At 50.7% G+C, this 20,404-nt stretch overlaps 2 protein-coding genes across 3 annotated transcripts in view; one reads left to right on the top strand and one right to left on the bottom strand.

Annotated features, from left to right (window-relative positions):
- GRIPAP1 (GRIP1 associated protein 1) overlaps positions 1–16,364 on the top strand; it is a 34,897-nt gene extending 18,533 nt beyond the window's left edge. Inside the window, exons 15-28 of one of the 2 annotated variants that reach the window (XM_078614372.1) lie at positions 704–796; positions 2,260–2,394; positions 3,298–3,393; positions 4,110–4,322; positions 5,986–6,099; positions 6,727–6,804; positions 8,059–8,154; positions 8,746–8,802; positions 9,225–9,324; positions 11,109–11,230; positions 11,998–12,111; positions 12,467–12,560; positions 13,683–13,849; positions 15,163–16,364. In XM_078614372.1, coding sequence (XP_078470498.1) covers positions 704–796; positions 2,260–2,394; positions 3,298–3,393; positions 4,110–4,322; positions 5,986–6,099; positions 6,727–6,804; positions 8,059–8,154; positions 8,746–8,802; positions 9,225–9,324; positions 11,109–11,230; positions 11,998–12,111; positions 12,467–12,560; positions 13,683–13,849; positions 15,163–15,234 — 1,551 coding nt within the window. In that variant the 3' untranslated portion in view covers positions 15,235–16,364. Of the gene's footprint in view, positions 1–703; positions 797–2,259; positions 2,395–3,297; positions 3,394–4,109; positions 4,323–5,985; positions 6,100–6,726; positions 6,805–8,058; positions 8,155–8,745; positions 8,803–9,224; positions 9,325–11,108; positions 11,231–11,994; positions 12,112–12,466; positions 12,561–13,682; positions 13,850–15,162 lie in introns of both variants that reach the window. The other variant, XM_078614370.1, reaches the window with a different exon arrangement.
- A 774-nt stretch (positions 16,365–17,138) lies between these two features.
- PYCR3 (pyrroline-5-carboxylate reductase 3) lies at positions 17,139–20,117 on the bottom strand (the record flags this gene model as incomplete). The annotated part of the gene is made up of 3 exons (XM_078614330.1): positions 17,139–17,513; positions 19,484–19,576; positions 19,878–20,117. Coding segments are annotated over 3 exons (516 nt in total), but the record flags the coding sequence as incomplete, so codon positions are not given.
- Positions 20,118–20,404: the final 287 nt, after the last annotated feature.

The raw sequence follows: 20,404 nt of genomic DNA, 5'->3' as shown, positions 1-20,404 counted from the left end.
AGGAGCTCTCCGTGTGTGTTAGTCCTCTTCGTGAAAACTTGGGCAGAAGCCTCCCGCAAAAATGGTCGCGACACTTGATTGAGGCTTTGCCGGGTAAAACAAGCGCAAAAAAACGATGATAATATCCCTCTGCATCGACAGTGCTGCCTTGTACGTGGTTGCGGGCATGATTCGTCTCGGCGGTGTTGCATTCGGAGTCGTAGTGACGTGGTTGCTCCCTTGCTGTGACGCGAAACATCATTTACCGCGGACAAAATGACAACAATCGTCCGCCAAAGTGTTTTCCTCTTCTTCTAGGTTCTTTCGGTAAAGTCACGTAGAAGGGAAGCAATAAAATAATAAAAAATAAACATAATAAAAGAATTCTCACGACGTTTCGGCCACAACGCAAGCAGCCGTCCTCAGGTGAAAACCGCTGTCGCCTCGACAGACCTGGTTTGCACCTGAGGACGGCTGCTTGCGTTGTGGCCAAAACGTCGTGAGAATTATTTTATTATGTTTTATTTTTATTATTTTATTGCTTCCCTTCTATGTGACTTTACCGAAAGAACCAAGAAGATGAATCCCTGCAGTCACGAAAGCTTTAAATCGAAATGTTTTCCCCTTGCAAAACAAAATAAAATTCTCGGTGGAGAATCTGCTTCGTGCGTCCTGCCACCTCCCCCGTTGTTGCTGTTGCTCACGTTGGTTTCTGTTTCGGCAGAATGCGACTCAAATTGCGCAGAAGGAGGAGCAGATGGGAAAGATCCGCGGGGAGAATGAGGCCTTGCGGACAAGCCTGGCGGCACTCGAGCAGGTTTACTTTCGCACCTCAATTCTTTCTGGCACATTTGTATCTTTTGTCAACACCCTATAAGGACAAAATGTGCGGTTACTAAACTAAATTCAACTTTTTGTTTTGCGAGGTAAAGCCCCCACTGAGTTATATAGCTCTCGTTTTCAGAAGCGACCTGGCCACAAATTCTAGCTCAATGGAAGTGGCTTATCACGTGGAAATTTACAGCAACCAAATACTCTAAACACACGTTGATTCTTAATGTGGAGGGGAGAAAGATCCACGTGTCCACAGGGAGAGACACGCAAACTCCAAACATAGAGTAGTAATAGGTTTTTACCCTTTTAACTGGTACAAAAAACTGACACCTTTACACAAGGCATCATGTTTGCAATAACCACAACACAAGCAGTCAAAATGCAAACAAAAGAAAACAACTCTGATAATGATATGCACTGTCCTTGAAGTTGATTGGTCCACACCCGAGACAGCTTTTCTTAGAGCCTAGTCTCCATTGGTGTTGGACCAGATGACGCCAAAAGGCGTACAACTCAAAAACAGCGCACTATCAGAGTATTGACAGCTCGGGGTAAGCATTTACACTATGAGACCTCCTTTACCACTGGTAAAGGAGTTGAATTGTGGACGTTGTTTTCTGTGTGCTTGTATACATTTTTAGAACGTTAGAGAAGAACCGTGCTGTAAAAATCGCGTTAAATTCAGAAGTTTCCCTCCCGCTTGCTGGCGGAACAGTGCGGATGTCCTGAATAAACACCTTATTCACAACCCAAATATCACCACACATCACCGCACCTTATCGCTTCGACATTCCTTATCCTCGATGACTTCTGGTGGTGGAACCATCAACCTCATGAGAACAGCAACAGGCCGATGTGCCACATCTCCTTCGTAAACGGAACATTAAAGAGCCAGCCACAGTTGTGCGACTGTGGACATGCAACCCATATTCTAAGTAAACCACTCGAGCCTGCGCTCCTCCAACAGAGGAGGTACAGCAAAACTACACAAGCTCTCTCCTGAAGCCCTCTCATCGTGGCCAGTAGACCTCAACATTGCCACATAGCTCCTGAATTTATTGCCAAACGCATGATTAGAATAGAATAATATTTTTTAAACATCAACTATGGTCAGTTGACTGCACTGGATGAAGGCCTCACCACCCAATAAATATAGAGCAGCACATCCCTCCCATTTGGGTTTGTGGCTTCTTCCTTGCTGTCTCTCGCACATCCACGGTTTGAGTGAACGTTTCACCAAAGCCTGACCGAGTTGTGGTGGGTGACTAAACACGCCCGCCGTCTCCAATACACCCCTCATCCCAAACCCCGCAGGTCACCGTTTGGAATTTGAGCGGTTGCCCTTCACGCAGCGGTGATATGTAGGCGGTTGTGTTTTTGTTGCGCTGTTGGGGGAAAAGTACGAGTGAGTGAGCGTGCTTCGAGTAGTCTTTCTCTCGATTGTAGATTCAAACGACAAGAACGGTGGAGATCAATCTTTTGAAAGAACAAAATATGAGCTTGACGGAAGAAGTCCACCAGCTTCAACTGCTGAAGAGTAATCTGGTGTCGGAGAGGGAATCGCTGACATCGCAGTACCAGGTATGCGTCTTCTGGATCTCGTGGTGGTTGCGCTTTGGTATCAACGTCACGGTTTCTCTATACAGCGTGGGCCAAAAGTCAGGACACACAGGGTTATTGTTTTATTTTGACAAATCGCAAAGTATTCTTGGTTCTTTCGGTAAAGTCACGTAGGTAAAAAAATTAAATTAATAAAAGTAAATTTTTTACCTACGTGACTTTACCGAAAAATCCTAAGAATATACAATATATTTTTAATGACCGTCTTTCTGAACAGTTTCTAATAGCATGGGACTAACATATATGCGTCATCAATGTGTCCTGGATTTTGGGCCACCCTGTGTATATCATTTATATTATTAATGACCGTGTTTTTTGAACTGCATGTAATGGCATGGGACGAATATGCATGATCAATGTGTCCTGAATTAATGGCCACCCTGTATCAGAGGTCGCAAACGGGTTTTGATTCCTTACCCGTACCCGTACCCGGCCGCACCAGGGTTGCAAACAGGTACCCGTACCCTACCCGTACCCGGCCGGGTACAGGTAGGGTACGGGTATTGGGTACCTGATTGCGACCTCTGGAATGAAGCCATATTGCAGGCGCGGGTGGGTTGATTCTAGGAACTTGAATTGTGAGAAGAGACAAGACGTTGGGAAATGAGTGACAAACGGTTACTCACCAGTGACTCACGGTCTACCCGTACCCGTACCGGTACCCGGCCGCACCAGGGTCGCAAACGGGTACCCGTACCCGTACCCGGCCGGGTACGGGTAGCCGGGTATCGGATAGGGTACGGGTATCGGGTACCCGGTTGCGACCTCTGCCCTGTATTTCACATGTCTGGTGAGCGTTGCGGTTCGTTGACCAGACGTTTATGTTTGCGCGCACGCACGCGTTGCGGTTTGCTTGCGGCCTAGGAGGCAGCGCGTGAGAAGGCCCGCACGCACGATCGGCTGCAGGAGCTGTCCGCGGAAAAAGTCGGGTTGCAAGCAGACTTGGAGGAGGCCAACAAGGTGAATGCCTCGTTCGCGCGAGCGTGACGTTTGGAATTGCCGCCGGGATCCGTAACGCCTGCAGAATTGCATTCATCAAGAGCGATCTACGTTACTATGATTACGATAATAGTAAAAACACGTGAAGAGAGAGCATTGCCAATGGCGTAAAAGAGCATACATTTACTCCATTTTACGACACTTATTAAAAGAGTACATTTAATATGCTACTGTTTCGTTACGATGACTTTACACAGCACTCCATGCGTTTGTGTGTGTGTGTGAAGCATTGCACTCATTTCGCCCATCAGTCTAGGGGCCTTGCTAACAGTCCAACCTGGGGTCACAAACTCCAGTTACTAATATGCACCATGGGACGTGTCGACCGTGGGCAAGAAATCTTCCCCTTAGCGCCGTCCCTTTCACATGCACCGCTTTCGATTTGTTTTCACATCCCAAAGTGCTTAGTGTCGCGTTCGCTACTTTTCTTCCAAAGCGATGCCCCCCCGTCAAGCGTGCTATGGCGCGCACCCCGTTTAAAGCTACCACGGCGAACCTGCCGTCGTACGGGTTTCCGATCGAGAGGTAAAACGCGTCAAGAAAAGTCCCCCCCGCCGCCCCACCCTGTTAGCGGTCGCCGCCACGCTCGGGTGCCGACAACGCCACTTTCAGGCCGAAGGGCTCTCTACAAGATGGGCCTCTCCGCGTCTGCGCTTGTTGAACGCGCGACTGTGCAGCTCGCCGTCAAGAGGAAGTCGATGCTGGACGCGCTGGCGATCGAGACGCAGCAGGAGAAGGGCCGGCACAAGGAAGCGCTGTCCACCCTGCAGCTGGCGCACGACAAGGAGGTGCTGGGGGTGCGCGCCCGCTACGAGCGCGAGCTGCGCGAGCTGCACGAGGAGATGGTCCGCTCGGCCGACGAGCTGCGTGCCCAGCTAAAAGATGAGAAGGTGAGCGGGAGTGGGGGGGGGGTGATGGGGTCGGTGGGGGGGGGGGGCGGCGATCGACTTCCTGCAGTCGGTCGTCCCGGCTGCTGCCTTGCGCTTTGCGTAACACGTATCGTGTAGGTGACGCACTTCCGATTAGCACGGTTGGCTACGTACGGTGCGAAAGAAGTTCACACGTGCATACGTTTCCGGTTTGTGTCGGCATCAGGACAAGAGTTGTTGGTGTCGCGTCCTGTGTCGAAACGAATCCACAAAACCGCCGTACCTATGAATCCTACTTTTAATCTCTGCCCGCGCGTTCCCATTATCCACGCGCACGACGGACTCGCTGACCTCTTGTCGTCGGGCAGCAGGTGGACGTGTTTTGTGCCGCCGTGTTGGTTACTCGACAGCGTCGATAAACTCACTGTCGCCGAGAACCCCAGCTCGGCAGCGAGCGGTCGCTGAGATTTGAACCCCCGGATCTCGGCGGTTCTGGTTCAGCCCGCGAACCTCTGAAGCCACCCGGCACCACCACTGCTCACGCTTAAGTTGGGGGGGGGCACCCTGAGCTTTCATTGTCGTGATTCTCCAGGGTGGCCAGCATTCTCCTCTGGGTACACACCCCCCCTTTTCCACTGGCACATCCGAGCCGAAGCAGCAAGGGGCCCTCACGGTTACGGGTGTTTTTCCACCGGCTATTTGCCGTGCCGAGCCCAAATCAAAGCGTGATACGCCGGCCTCACGAGAGACACCCGGCGTCTGGCTCGTCCTCGCCGAGCAGATCCGTGAACGTTAGCGACACGTTCATCTGCGCGCGCGACGTTCCGTGCACACGCGTATCGACTCGTCCGTTGCTCGCAGAGGTCGCAACCGGGTACCCGATACCCGTACCCGATACCCGGCTACCTGTACCCGGCCGGGTACGGGTACCCATTTGCGACTCTGGTGCGGCCGGGTACGGGTACGGGTAGGCCGTGAGTCACAGGTGAGTAACTGTTTGTCACTCATTTCCCAACGTCTTGTCTCTTCTCACAATTCAAGTTCCTAGAATCAACCCACCCGCGCCTGCAACGTGGCTTCATCCCAGAGGTCGCAATCAGGTACCCGATACCCGTACCCTACCCGTACCCGGCCGGGTACGGGTAGGGTACGGGTACGGCCCGGTACAGGTACGGGTACCCGTTTGCGACCCTGGTGCGGCCGGGTATGGGTACGGGTAAGGAATCAAAACCCGTTTGCGACCTCAGGTTGCTCGTGACGTCGGCGGCACGACTCCGCCCCTTTGCGGTGAAAAATCGGCCGGCCCATCCTGACCCACGCTGGGCTGGATCGGCACAGCCCCGGCACGCTTGCACGGTTGCACGGTGGAAAGTGTGTTCAGTCGGCTCCTCTGCGTCGAGTAGCTGTCCTGTACCAGCGGGATTCGTATCGGCGAGCTTTGTTTTTGCTTTAAAACACAATGATATCAGGGGATGTTAAACGTTCGCTGTGAAGCCTACGCCGTGTATTTTTTTCTGGTTATTACGCCGCAGTATTAAGCAGGGCCGCCACTGGGGCGCAAACCGCGAGCCTCTTGCACAGAGCGGCGAAACGCGCCTGACCCCGCCGGGCGGTGTCGGCGATGTTGGCGAGCGCGCCCGTCGTAAAACGCGTCTTCTCGCGCGCGGGGGACGGTTTCTTTCAGATGAAGACAAAGGAGTTGGAGGGACTGAAGGAGATGGCCAACGGCCTCCAAAGCCAAATAGCGGGTTTGGAGAGTTCGAAGGGCTGGTACGAGAGACGTCTCCAGGACGCAGAGGTAAGAAGTCTCTTTCTTTGGTCATCCTCGTCGAGAGCGGGCGAACACCGTGCCTGTTCATTCTAGATTTGAAGCTTTCGTGACTGCAAGGATTCATACTCTTTGGTTTTTCGGTAAAGTCACGTAGGTGAAAAATAAATAAAATAAAATAAATGAAAACAACAAAATTAACTCACGACGTTTCGGGCGCAACACAAGCGTCCTTCTTCAGGTGGGACAACGTCGCGAAAGCACAACCGCTTAAGTTGTTGTCGTGGCATCTCTTGAGGAAAAAAAAACTAAGAGGATGAATCCTTGCAGTCACAAAAGCTTTAAATCTAGAATGAATGCCCTCTACGGGGAGGATTTCCACTTATCTGTTAGAGTTTTTAACAGACGACGAGACAGGAAGTCGCAGCTTATCGAGACGCTAACCTTCCTCAAACTCGGCACCGGTTTCGCCATTGATTGTCTCATCAGCAGAGGCCTTGCTCGAGCCAGTGCTGGTGAACTGTCAGGAAGGGGTCTTCTTTCTCTCTCTCCTTTCTCTCTCGTTAGATCCGTGCTCTAGCTTCTGCTACGACCCACGCGGTTTCCACACTCGTAACAAAAATTCTCAACTCCTGTTTATTTTCCCGCACCCACCAGGAGCTGGCGAAGAAGAACCTCGATGAGCATCAGGGTCGCATCCAGCAGCTGCAGGAGCAGCACCGGCTGGATTCCCAAGTAACGGGCGCACCGCTCGCCCTCCGCCGCTTGCACGCTGTGCCACCCTGCACACAGCTGTACACCGGCCGGCACACCTTCAATCCCTTTACTAGCGGACGATGTTTAGGAATCGCTTGGATTGATCGAACGCCACTGCCACGCCGCGCCGTCACGCACGACGCGATGACGGGTTGCCGCACGTGGGCGATTGTAGCAGGTGCACCACGTTTCTGGAACATGTTGTCTGGCGATGCTGCCCGCCGCCGCCGCTGCTGCTGCTGCTAACAGTGGAGCTCGAGGCACAGTTGAACAAAAACGCTCCCCGACGCATTCGTCAATGACACCGTGCGTGGCCCTTAAAAGGAACAAAAAATATTGTCGGCGACGTTTTCTTGGGCGATGAGCATCGGTGGCCGGCACGTGTGCGCTGTGAAGAAGGGGCAGTTAAAATTGCACAGACGGGGGACGACGACAAAAACCCGCTGAGTAGGCGTCCCCGACCAAGGATATTTGGGCCTTACGTCACAGCGCACGTGAGAAGTGCGCGCTGTGAAGGAGGGCCATTATCCGGAAACGTCGGCGATTTAAACGTCGTTCCTTTAAAGGCCACACGGCGCTATTGACGAACGCGTTGGCATTTTTTTGCGAGTGTTAAATCGCCGCGTTTGTTGAGTACACGTGGCTCGCGCGACAGCGGAGTAATTGGCGCGGAATGCAGCGGCGGCGGCAGGGCTGCGCGCTCGAGACATCGGAGCCCGACTCGGGGCCTCCAACTGCAAATCCAAAATGTGGGACGACGAGAACGGTTGCAATTTAAAACTCGGTGAGAATCTGGAGAAGAGACTGAAGAGGTTGACCGGCGATGAGGTTTTCTAAGAGAAAATAGTAGTCGCTGTGCAACTGGCCTGACAAACAAGCAAGCGTCGTTGTTGACACAATCCTGACACCTGCGTGACGATGCTGGTTGCAACTACCACCAAAACGCGGATTTGCAGTGATAGATCGGCCGCGTTTTGTTCGTCACGTGACAGCTTTATTCGATGGCTGCCTCGGGCACAGGAGGGTGCACCGACGCACGTTTTGCTTCCACCGGCGATCCGAGCCTAAAAACAGGGGTTGTCAAAGCCCTACGCGTCACGTTGGAACGGCTATCGAAAGTCATGTGACTTTTGCATCAGAGCGTGCGTATAAAAGTGTCTGAATTCGGATGTCAAAAGCTTATCCGAAGGTGCATTAATTCACCGTGTGGCCTTGTTTGTTTTTTCGTCACAGAGAAAAATGGAAGAGGCGGTTCATCTCAAGCAAGAGTTGGAGAACATGTTGCAGCGGGAGGCGGAACTGAAGCAGGAAATCGAGCATTTGAAGCAGGTTGGTGAAGTTGAGCTCTACGTTGAAACGGAGGGCACCGTGGGTTTACCGAAAGGCCTCCGATGCACCACCGAGTCTTCGTTGTGCGGTCGAGTTGGGGAGAGGGGGGCAATCGTACTGCTGCTGTATCGCACCGCCGTCAATCGCAAAGCGATCGCCCGGGCTGAAACACTGCGCGGACGCGTGTGCTTTGCACTTGCTTCAAAAGCACGGTGCGAGTCGGAAAAGCTAGAGACACGCAATGCATGTACACACGCACAGTTGCATATGTAAACATTTATGTTTTATTTTATTATTTTATTATTTCTCTTCTACGTGACTTTCCCGAAAGAATGTTTAAGCACCCTGTATAGCGATGGCAGGGCCGTATCGAGCAACCGCTGCAGCATTTGCGATCTTAGATTTGCGTTTTATTCTGCTGTCCACTATCCAAAACGTGTACCTGCAGCCTCGTTTGTAATTTACAACATTTCCCTTGTCCGATGCTTTCCGCTTACGCGAATTGTGCTCGGCCTTGGTTGAAATTGTAAAACTGTGCCTCGGGTGCCGTGGTGTGTTCTTTTTTGTTGTTGTTGTTGTTGTTTTTGACAGGAGCTGAAGGATGTTGTTGACCAGCAGAGGATCGTCGAGAAAAAGGGAAGCGCTGCGGTAAGTTCCCAAGAAGCAGCTGCTCTGGCTCACTCCTTCAGAGACGCTTTTCATCGAGGACCTCAAAGCGCCGTACAGGACACAGCAGCAGCAGAAGACACTCGGCACGAGAATAATGATACGATAAATACATTTACGAAATTAACTGAAAGTGTAATAAGCGGAAGTGTATTAATAGGTTTTGTAAAGTTGGTTTATCTTATTATTATTATTATTTCACAAGTACGTAGCCCCGCTTCTGAATTGCGCATCTGTTACTTTATAAGCGGCACGTGGGTAATCATTACTGCCGTGTTTCTAAATGATATAGTTTACAACGTTGCTGGTGAATCACGATGCCCGAGAGCGTCTCTGGCGATGATCGCATTAGGTGACGATGTCTTGTGGGTTTTTCTTCTTCTTCCCTTTGCACGCTCGCTCAGCTCAAGGATCTGAAGAGGCAGCTGCAGTTGGAGCGGAAGAGGGCGGATCGGGTGCAGGAGAGACTACAGGATTTCTTAACCAACAGCAAAATGCGCGCAGGTAATAATCGTCGTCGGTTCGAGATCATGACGGATATAAATTCGGTACAAATACCGCTGAAGGCTAAATACGTGAATTATTTTGTCCTTTGTAAACGTGACACATGTTTTACTGTTTGGTCGTGTCGGGTGGTGGAGGGTTACGACACATTTATAAATAACGCGATCTGACCCAAAAACCTTTATTATGAATAATATTGGTCACGAAAGGCCTACGTGTTAAACTGACGTAGGTTTTGGCTGCCCTGCATTATTATTACGAATCCTAATAGAGTTTTGGGTTTTGCCACGTAACGATCTGGCCAAATCTGTGTCGTAAGAAGCCTCCGCCAGCCGATGCGACCAAACAAGTTAAATTGTCAGGTGGTGTAGGCGCGTTTAACAGCGCTCCAATTACTGTCGTTTGAGCCTCACCGGGCGAATTGAAGAACAGTTCTCATGAGCAACGATTGAGGTCGGTCACGACAAATCCGTAACATTTACTCCATTTAACCAAAATATATTCCAGTTGCTTTTAATGAGGCAAAACCCGAGGCAGACTTCACCGAGCGTGCCTTCTGCAGAGTATGCCTCGTGAAATGAAAGCTGCTATGTGGTGCGATGTTTCAGGTGTTCAAAGTGTAGCGGCAAGCTGGAAGTATAGCGGCGAGCTCGAATCAATGATGATGTTCTGCCCGGCCAGAGGAAACTTAAGCAGTGCTTTCATACACTCTGCTTCAGCACAATTTGTCCCCCCCCTCTCTCACTATGAGCCAACAGCTCCCACGCTAAACATCAGGCCACTGTCGTACACACGTGCGATTCGGAACTACGTTCGGGATACGGCTTTTTGCCGTTTGGATACAATCTGGGACCGTTCAATTCGGCATCCACAGTATCCGGCGGACGAAGAGAATGACCCAGACGTTTGGTCACGTGGCCGGGCGGTTCGCGCGCACGCTACTTGTTGCAGCAGTTCGTAAATACCCGCCGTCCGCTGCACAGTGGACGTTTCAAGATCGCGTGACGTCGTGCGATAGGCCGTCATCACCTGGTCTTCCTCCACTTGTCGTTGAAATTTGTCTGCAAATTTTCCTCGGTTGGGATTCTACACGGATAGCAGCAACGGCAGCATCTCCACCCGCCGTGAAACTACGGCCGGCTCTGTCGGTTGCTGGCCGCTTGACGTTTTGGGCCTTTCGGGGGGGGCCCTGCGCTCAACAACTTTGTCAAACTCTTTGGTTAGTTCGGCAAAGTCACGTAGGTAGAAATAAAATATTATATATATTGTGGATTCCCGCAGTCACGAAAACTTTGTCAGAATGGCACGATTTTATTGCAATCAAATATCCGGTGAATATTACGCGCGCAGGCTTTCGCGACCATTATTATTCGTAATAATGTTTTTGTTTTTGGGTTGGATCGCGTAAATATCGATGTTGTTAAATCCGCCACCAACCGACACAGCCAATTAGTAAGGCTTGTCACAAATGCAGTCAGGCCCCGTCCTGACCACACCACCGCATTGTGTTTTTACAGCCTTAATACAAGCTCGCTAACAGGACAAAATATGCCAGTTAGTATTTCAGCACACCGATGTGTTTTGAGAGTAAACCCACAACATTTACAATTCGAGAACCGTGATGGGTCACTGGTGATTGCAACTGGCTTCATCAGGCGATTTTCCACAGTTGCTGGCAGATGGGCCAATGAAGCTGGTCGCCAAACCTTGGTTATGAATATTACGGGTTCGTCACTCTTCAACTCGCGCTGACATCGGAGCGTTTCGCCACCTCTGTGTTCCAGGAATGGAGGAGCTCAATTTGTCCGACATGTGCTCGCCAACACGAACGCAGACCGGCGATAGCAGCAGCATCTCGTCCTTCAGCTACCGGGATATCATGCGAGAGACGCCCTCATCCAGCAAGGTGCGGTCGCAGCGACGGCGCTTGCGTCACTCGATGGGGCGTTTCCCCCACGCACACACGTCGATTTCCTCCGGGTGCTGTGGTTTCCTACCACGTGTAAATGCTCGTTAACTCTTTCCCGTTCCGATGACGTACGTGTACGTCACGTTTACGTCACGTGTACGCCACGTGTACGCCACGTGTACGTCACGTGTACGCCACGTGTACGTCACGTGTACGTCACGTGTACGTCACGTGTACGTCACGTGTACGTCACGTGTACGCCACGTGTACGTCACGTGTACGTCACGTGTACGTCACGTGTACGTCATCGGAAGAAAAAATGTAATAACTTTATTGGTACCGAGGCTCCCACAAGGCCATGCGGGAGGGTGTGTGGTGCGGTTTGGCGCCAGCTGTCGTAGAGCGCAGTCGTGTAGCTACGGTTCTCTGCGGTGAGTTACAACGTCTTGAAAAACAACGGCACTACGACTCTCTAAATAAAATTAACGCCGAACACATTAATATATAGAGGATCGCAGAGCTTGGGCAATGGTTGGCGCTGCCTCGTCGCGTGGCTGCCTTCCTGCTTGTCCGTGATTCCTCACGCCTCTGAGTCGATCTCGATCAATCCAAGATTTATAACGCACCGGCATGTTCGGCAGCTTCTGTTCCGAGAGCGAGCGACTACTACTGCTACTGGGCGACGCGCTGCAAGTCGAAATCGTCGTCGTTAACGCTCTGAATAAAACCGCGTCCCGTGTTTGTTGTGTTTGTGGTGCCAGCAGCATACGGAGAGCCCTCACACGTCACGTCCCGCTGATTTGTCAGACGACGAGGTGACGGATATGTTCCAGCGCATCGCAGAGCTGCAGCAGGAGAAGTGGAACTTGGAGGAGAAGGTAAAAATACCTTGGCGTCTGCTTTTTTACATCTAAATGGACACACAGCAAACGACAGAATTGTATGGAAGCTTTTTAAAATCACAGGAGTCTTGGAAAGCGCACACACACACACCTCACCGCTCACGTGACAGTCACCACTCACCACTCGCACTCGCCAAACGCTCGCCAGATACCAGGTGCCGTTACTCACCAGACGCTCGGCAATACGCCAGACACGAGACAATCCCACTCGCCGTAGCGATCGCCGCTCACCTGGCAGTCGCACACCCGCCACTCGCACGTGAATGGGATGGGACGGCAAAACGTCTCGTAACGTCCCGGCTGACTACTTGATGCTGCTCTGCGTGTGAAGGTAAAACACCTGGAAGCCAACAGCTCCTCTATGGCTGAGGACATCTGCAAGAAGAACGCGATCATTGAGGCGTACGTCATGGAAAGTCGGATAGGTAATTATATTTGTATCGACATTCCCACCGACCCAACTTTGCATTTTAATTTCTTGTTTGCGGCGTTAGTTACCGCGCCAATTTTCCTTCCCGTCGTTTTCCTTCGACCATGAAACTAAATTAAACGATCGCCTTTGTGGTGCAATTCCACGGGAAAAAATGATCAAAGAATGTAAAAATCATCTTTCCTCGCCCGCATGATCCGATGCGCGCATCGCGAGCGTTGGGAATTGTCGTTACTCGCCCATCAAGCCGCTATTATACGCAGCGTGTGCGGGTTGTAGCCGTTGGCGGTTTGACTCCAGCAGGACCCCCCTCCCGTCCCCCGGCTCCGGTTAATACCGCGGATGTATTCACCGCGAATGAGCACCGCCCGCTTCGTAACGAGACGCTAAAGGTCACGTCACATCATTTTGCAGAAGAGTAGGCCGTGGTGTGTTGATGACACGGTCCAAATTTGGCAAGAAATATTTTTAATTACTCTAAAATATACTCTACTGGGAATCGCGTAGCAATCATCGCTGGGTACTGTGGGTGCCGAATTGAACGGTCCCAGATTGTATCCAAACGGCAAAAAGCCGTACCGAACGTAGTTCCGAATCGCACGCTCGTTTAGCAGTGGGAAGGAAAACTGGAGGAACTCGGAGGAAACCCACGCAGAAAAATCTAAATATAAATTATTTATATTGACCCGCCGACGACTGGTACCAGCGGTACCAAGATCGGCCTCCGTGGAGGAGGCTCGTGAAGGACGCTGCTGGGCAGTTGGAGGCAGTCGCCCTCCAACAACAATGGAGGGCGGAGGAGCAACGCTCACAACAACGAGCGTAGCGCCGGGCAGCTAAAATGCAGCAGGTTGGCACAGTAGGGAGTACAGCTGGTGGTACATATGCCGGTCATCTCAGTCAGTCAACCCATGGCACCTGGGTCTGTCCAGAGACCTCCCGTCAGCGAGCCTTTGACACTTCACGTGGTAGCCTCAAAGTGCACCCGGCCCGGCACAGGCGCCGCGGTGACGTCACCGTCACTTAGTGGCGAATGGCGGGTATGGGTATTGGTATATTATAATCTTACACGCAAAGCCACCTGCCCCATGTTTTAATTTTACTACCTACTCTGAAGACACGGCCGCGGCGCACGCCCACGCGCACGCCCACGCCGACCGGAGCAGCATCGGCAGCGTGTTCCGGGACCTCGTGAAGCCGGGGGACGACAGCGTGAGGGACATGAACAAAAAGCTGCAGCACATGCTGGAGGAGCAGCTCACCAAAAACATGTACCTCCAAAAGGTGAACGCCGGTGCATTTTATTTTTTGCCTGGTTATTCGCGAGGGGAGGGAGTGGTGGGGTGGTGGGGTGACACGTTGCGGTGATGCTCGCGAACAGCAGTTTTCGCGGATAATGAGATATAATTTTAATGAATTACCTTAAATACATTTTTTCATGAATTACCTTAAATACATTTTCATTAATTACCTTAAATAAATACGTGAAAAAAAACTATCAAATAAATGGAAATTATAACACGAAAAATTAAAATTGCTTATAATAAAGATGAAGTAAATACAAATATATGAAAGTATCAAATAAAAGTATACAAATGAACGTAGCTTAATTTACGAGTCTGCTGCGCATTACCATTTTGTCATCGCTTTGTCGCGTTACATTTTCATCACTTTATTGTTTCTCTCTCGCGGTGCAGCCGTGTAGAGTGGTCCGGATGCGATTCGCGGACAGCCATAGCGAGGGAACACTGTACGCGACCATAGGTGCAGGAAGAGCCCCCCTTGCTAACCCCCGACCTCGATCGGTCGGTCGATCTGTCTGTCCGTAGAACGACCGATGTTTTCCCCCCCACAGAGGCGCTTGCTGCAGAGTTAACGTCACCGTGTGTTAAGGGTCCGTTAAAATGACAGTAATAACGACGGTTACCACGGCGCCGTAACTTGGCAACCATTGCACGAGGCACCGATCTTTAAGGACATTTTATTTTGATCGTAAACAAAACACGATAAGCACGATGCAGCACGTGGCTCGCGTGACCGGGTTTCCCGGGGGACAGTCCCGATGCAACTGGACCATTTAAAGGAGCGGGGGGTGGGGGGGAGGTAAAAGGTGGGGACTTTAAGAACAATTCTAGATTTGAAGCTTTCGTGACTGCAAGGATTCATACTCTTAGGTTGAAATTATGTCTGTGTTTGTATATTTGGATGGCTTCGTGTACAAACCTTTGATGGTAGCCAGGAGGTTTGCAGAGTACCTTGGTCTCGGAAAAGACAATCTCATGAGAGCTTTTATTAATTTTATTTTTTTACCTACGTGACTTTACCGAAAAAACCTACTTTTAGAAATTTTTTATTTGGGAAAAGATAACAAAAAATTTGAAAAAATAAATTGCGGTATTGTCGCCGCTGGATGGGAAGCGTTAAAGACGCGAGTCAGATCAGTGGGCTCGGAGGAGAGGCGGCGGCGTGTTGACGATTCGTCGCGGGATTCTGTGTTGACAAGCGCCTGCCAGGCTCCGTCAACTTTCGTAACGCGCGTTTGATTTTCCAGGCACGAAACGTTGACGCGAATGTTTGTTTGCTTTTATATTTTGCAGGACATGGAATTGCTATCTCAGGAGGTGGTGCGGCTAAGCAAGGGTCCCAGCGTTAACAACGAGACATCTTAAACTTTCCGCACAACTTATCAAAACTCGCGTAAAACTTCAAGCTCGAATGAATGAGCGTGCGCTTAAGGTGGGGTGGTGGGGTGGGGGGTGACCAGTGCTAATCTCGGTAGATGTGAAGAACAGAGGCCAAAACATACTCCTGGCCCTCGGCCTAAACATGCTTTCTCCAACCCTCAGAAGCCCACCGTCACATGTCCAAGTGGTCCGCCCTAAGCATCCACTCGCCGCGCTGTATATCCAAGCCAAACACCTCACTTTAGTAGCAAACTTCTCTCATCTCTTAGGCCCGCGACGGCGAATCTAGTCGTAGGCTTGACGCGCTCGCAAGTCTCCATTGCACAGTTAGTTTGCTCGTGCAGAGAATAAGCTACGGGGGGGGGGGGGGGGTAGAGGGGGGGGGTGGGTAGAGGAAGGACTTGAAATGGCTTGAGAGGACTCGAGTTGGGGGAAATTACGATTTGCAAGGACGTTCTCAGAACCTCATTGGGTCCAGGGGTGTTCGTAACTCGCCTACATTCCGCACCGATGAGCAAGTTTTACGCGCGCGAACAAAAAACCAACCCCCGTGCCGCGCCAAGATTTGGACAGGAGGTGGTGAATATCGAATTGCAATTGTGAGTTGTGACAGTCTCCCACTGTCTGTGTGCCTGCGTGTTGTGGTTTGACAATATGCTGCTGTTAGAAGGGAAAGAAAACTCCCCATCATGTCTGTACATACCATTGTTATTGTAAAAATACAATCCGTGCATCTCAAACGAAGGGACCATCGTCGCGTCAACCACTACTTGGCAATGTTCAAAAAGTAAACGCGTGGTTCACTTTGCTTCCGCGACGTTCCTTCGGTAATTACGAGCGCTCCCGAAAGGAACGCGCGAGAAATCTTTAGCACGTGTCTCTCAAACGTCGTGTTTTAAGTCTATAAACGGTATCCTGTTGGTGCACTTCAGTACTCGATGTTTTTTGTCACGAGTGTAAAACCGGTGTTGTATACCAAGGGGAGTGGGTTTGGAATAACAATGTACTATACCAATGGGTTGTTTATTGTGTAAAGTATTGGAGGAGATGTGGTTTAATTGCATCGCAGTGTCTTTTACGGTCGGAAAATATGAATAAACCTTTTCGAAACTGCACTGCAAGAGACTTCAAGAGAAATGAAATTGATTTGTACTCGATGCAGATGCACCCGCACACAAAACACAAAGTCACACGTGCAGAGCAGCATGTATAAATAGCAATATGTAAATGCTACGTATGCGTGTTTCACTTCTTTGGCACCGCGTGCTCATCGAATGCGCCCCGGGGAAGGACAACAAACTAAACACAAAAAGCAGTTTTAAAGCGATGAGTTTCTTTTTTTTTTTAAAGGCAAGATAAACATGAACATAAAAAGCGTCAATCTTGATTTGAAGCCTACGTGACTGCAGGAATCTATACTCTTTGGTTCTTTCGGTAAAGTCACGTAGGTAGAAAATAAAATTAATTAAATCACGACGTTTCGATCGCAACACAAGCGTCTGTCATCAGGCCGCTTGTGTTGCGATCGAAACGTCGTGATTTATTTTATACCTACGTGACTTTACCGAAAGAACCAAAGCGTATAAAAAGCCAATTATGTTCCGCTGCCTCGGGTGCGATGACGTCAGGACGCAACGATGGTGTTGTCACCGCCCCTGGCCCTGCTTGCCCCCCCCCCACCCACCCACCCAGACAGATTCGGGTGTCTTGTGAATCGGATGTCTAGAACGGTTTGGTTCTGGAATGGTCCGTGGAAAAACGCGCTCGTTACCGCCCGGCCCAGCTCCGGCTCGGCTTTTTGCCAGTGGACGAGGGGGGAATGGTGACCACGCGTGTTCATAGCCAAAACGTTATTTTACAACAACAAAAAAACAGACGGAGACGAAAAATGTCATAATCAGCGTTTATTCTCATCACTCGACTGTAACGACGACGAACGAAACAACGAACGCGGTTTTTACGGCATCTCCACCTTTGTAAAGTCAGATTTTCTTCACTTTTGCAACATTAAAGCCCAGGCAACCGTACTGCCAGCACTTAAATGCGAGTTGTAATTGCTTGTAAACATTTAAATTCAAGTCCTACTGCTTTCCCAGATGGTTGGCTCTGGCCGTTGCCGTTTCCACGGCATTAATGACCGTGGATCGGAAGTTCCCCTTTTCCAGTTCGTGTATCCCGTATATTGTGGTTCCTCCAGGAGACGAGACGTCGTCCTTCAGCTGACTTGGATGCGCCTTGGTTTGCAAAAGCATTCTTCCAGCGCCCTGCAAAGAAAATCGTTGAAATTCGCACGACAAGGTGATGTCAGAAGCGGCAGCGTCGTTTATGCAAAACGCATCGTCGCAACGCGCACACGAAGATGCTTTTGGCCGATCAGCGATGAGCGTTTAACGCACTGGGAGGAAATCGGAGCACCCGGAGGAAACCCACGCATGCGAGGGGGCAACACGCTATCCCCGTACGGATAGGCCAGGTGATGCACAAGTCCACTTCCTGTACCGCCCTCTCCTGGCGAGCCAGGGGTACGGCGGGAAGGGAGTTTATCAACATCTGTGCGGTCACTCACCAACCCTCGGTGCTGCTGCCGCAGTGCTGGGTGGCGGGCTGCGTGGACAGCCACCACAGCCCAACTCTATCATTGTACGAGCTGAACCCATAACAAGCGCCGTCGTGGAGAATATACGTAACAAGCCAATTCACCTGCACGTAAAAATACAAAATGCACACGTCCCAATGGCCACACAGCTTCTTCTAGATTTGAAGCTTTCGTGACTGCAAGGATTCATACTTTATCGGTAAAGTCACGTAGGTAAAAAATAAAATAAATGAAAAGAACTAAATTAAATCACGACGTTTCGGAGGCAACACAAGCTTCCGTCTTCACGCCCCCCCCTCTCCTGCATAATGAATAGAAGTTAGGTGTTATCAATCGGCTTAACTCAGCCTAGCTCCCCCCCCCTACTCTTACCCTATATAGTCGCGTTTCTCTTAGCTCTCTTCACTTACTACAGTGACTTTGGCTGTAACGGTTCCACCTGAAGACGGAAGCTTGTGTTGCCTCCGAAACGTCGTGATTTAATTTAGTTTTCCTTTATTTAATTTTTTACCTACGTGACTTTAGAAAAACCAAAGAGTAGACCACACAGCTCTCTGGGAATGCAACATTTCAGCAGCATTGGTTCCACTCGAGCAAAGATCTGGACCAGTTTTCCACATTCGGTGTCTCACCAGAAGTCAGACCTGCCTGTTGCAATGTTGGTGGACTGTCAGAGGTTTATCGGCAAGGACCCCTCTGTATTAAACATGGACTCCGGTCCGTACGTACATTACGTACGTTTAACTTTCGCACCGTACGTAGTCAACCGCGCTAATCGGAGGTGCGGGGGAAGGACAACAAACTCAACACAAAAAAGCAGTTCTAAAGAAATGAGTTTTCAATTTAGACTTAAAAGTGCATAGCTCCAGTGACTTCCCAATATTGGAAGGAAGAGCGTTCCAGACGGCCGCAGAAGCGCACCTGAAAGCGTGCGATGCGGTGGCCGTCTTTGTTCGATGGTTAGCCCAAAATATCGCTGCGAGGATGACCGGAGTTTGCAAAACCACTCGACACAAACTGACCATTCGCGTCGTTTTGGAGAATATAAGTAACACACTGAGATAAGACGATATGCCTCCTTCCCATAATAGTCTCCCCACTTATAAAAATTTAAATCACAAATCCCATCAGCCACGGGGCCTTGTGGGAGATCTTTTGTCGAGCTGATGCTGGTGAAGCTGCTGCTGCTGACGATGATGAGCGTCCGTTTGACAAGCGTACATCTTTCATCGTCGTCGTCGTCGTCATCATCATCACGATCCGTGGCAGATAGCCCCTATTCGGTGTCCACTGTGCGTTTCGTCATTAGTTGTTTCCACTTCCCTCTGCCTGGTAGTGCCAATATGCTCAAGTAGTGGCCACATCTTTCTGGCACCGACCTCTTACGACGTCATCGTCATCAAGCCATTCTCCGTTAGGCCTCCTTCCATTCCCCCCCCCCCCCCCCGAACAACAACAACAACAACATCAACAACAACACGTGTTCACAACTTTCCCGTCACTGTCCACCCTACACACACCCCAAGCTGTACTTTGATCACCCTCTCTCCACGCGCTGCAGAAACCACCGCCGCCACCGCCACCACCGCCGGGGATCGATTACAATCGGTGACGAGCGCACGCCGCCGTGGGACTTGCCAGCAAGGTTTGGGCCGCGATGTCGCCAGCCACCGCCCTCGTCATCCCCATCTTCACGGCTCCATCCGCCAACGCCTCCGCAAACATGTACGCCTGGCGCGCGCGGGAGTCGCGAAGCAAACGCGGTTACCGTCCTGCGGCGAGACAACTCTTCGTGCGAACGTACACGCTGCGTCCAAACCGGCTCCAAGGCGATTCGGGTGTTGAAAGCGGCTTACATCGGCGACCGAGGTGCGATGATCGATGACTCTGGTGTTGAACGGAGGTGACGAACGTGTGATTATTATCAATGACTCTGGTATTCAACGGAGGTGTGATGATCGATGACTCTGGTATTGAACGTAGGTGACGGAGGTGTGATGATCGATGACTCTGGTGTTGGAACGCGGCTTACGTAGGCGATGCCGCTGCCGCTCATTCCCGTGTGGATGTCGATGTAGGGCTCGGGCACCGCGAGGCACATGCCGCAGTGCGACAGCAGCTCCTGCAGGAGCAGCGCCTCCTCTGGCGTCGTGCTGCGCCCGCGGGCAAACACCATGGCTCCCTCTCCCACCTGGCACGCCGTGTTGGGCATCAGCCGCACCACGCGAGCACCCATGGGCAGCTCCTGCGGCAGGTGAAGAGAGAGGAGTTGAGCGACGATTTACAATTCGGCTTTGCTCTCCAACACCCCGGTGGTGCGGTACTGGTAACGAACTGTCACGGTCTGTTTAGGTGACAAACCTTACTGGTTGGCTGTCGGGCGGTGGCGGGTTTAACGACGCCATCTAACCCAAAAAAACCTCTATTATGGACAATATAGCTTCTTGGTTCTTTCGGTAAAGTCACGTAGAAGGGAAGTAATACAATAATAAAAATAAAACATAATAAAATAATTCTCACGACGTTTCGGCCACAACGCAAGCAGCCGTCCTCAGGTGA

The sequence above is a fragment of the Lampetra planeri genome, chromosome 44 (genome assembly GCF_965212315.1).
Source record: "Lampetra planeri chromosome 44, kcLamPlan1.2.h2, whole genome shotgun sequence".
In the NCBI taxonomy this organism is placed as follows: domain Eukaryota; kingdom Metazoa; phylum Chordata; class Hyperoartia; order Petromyzontiformes; family Petromyzontidae; genus Lampetra; species Lampetra planeri.
The sequence above is the reverse complement of the archived record's forward strand: the minus strand, read 5'-3'. Positions and strand labels throughout refer to the sequence as shown.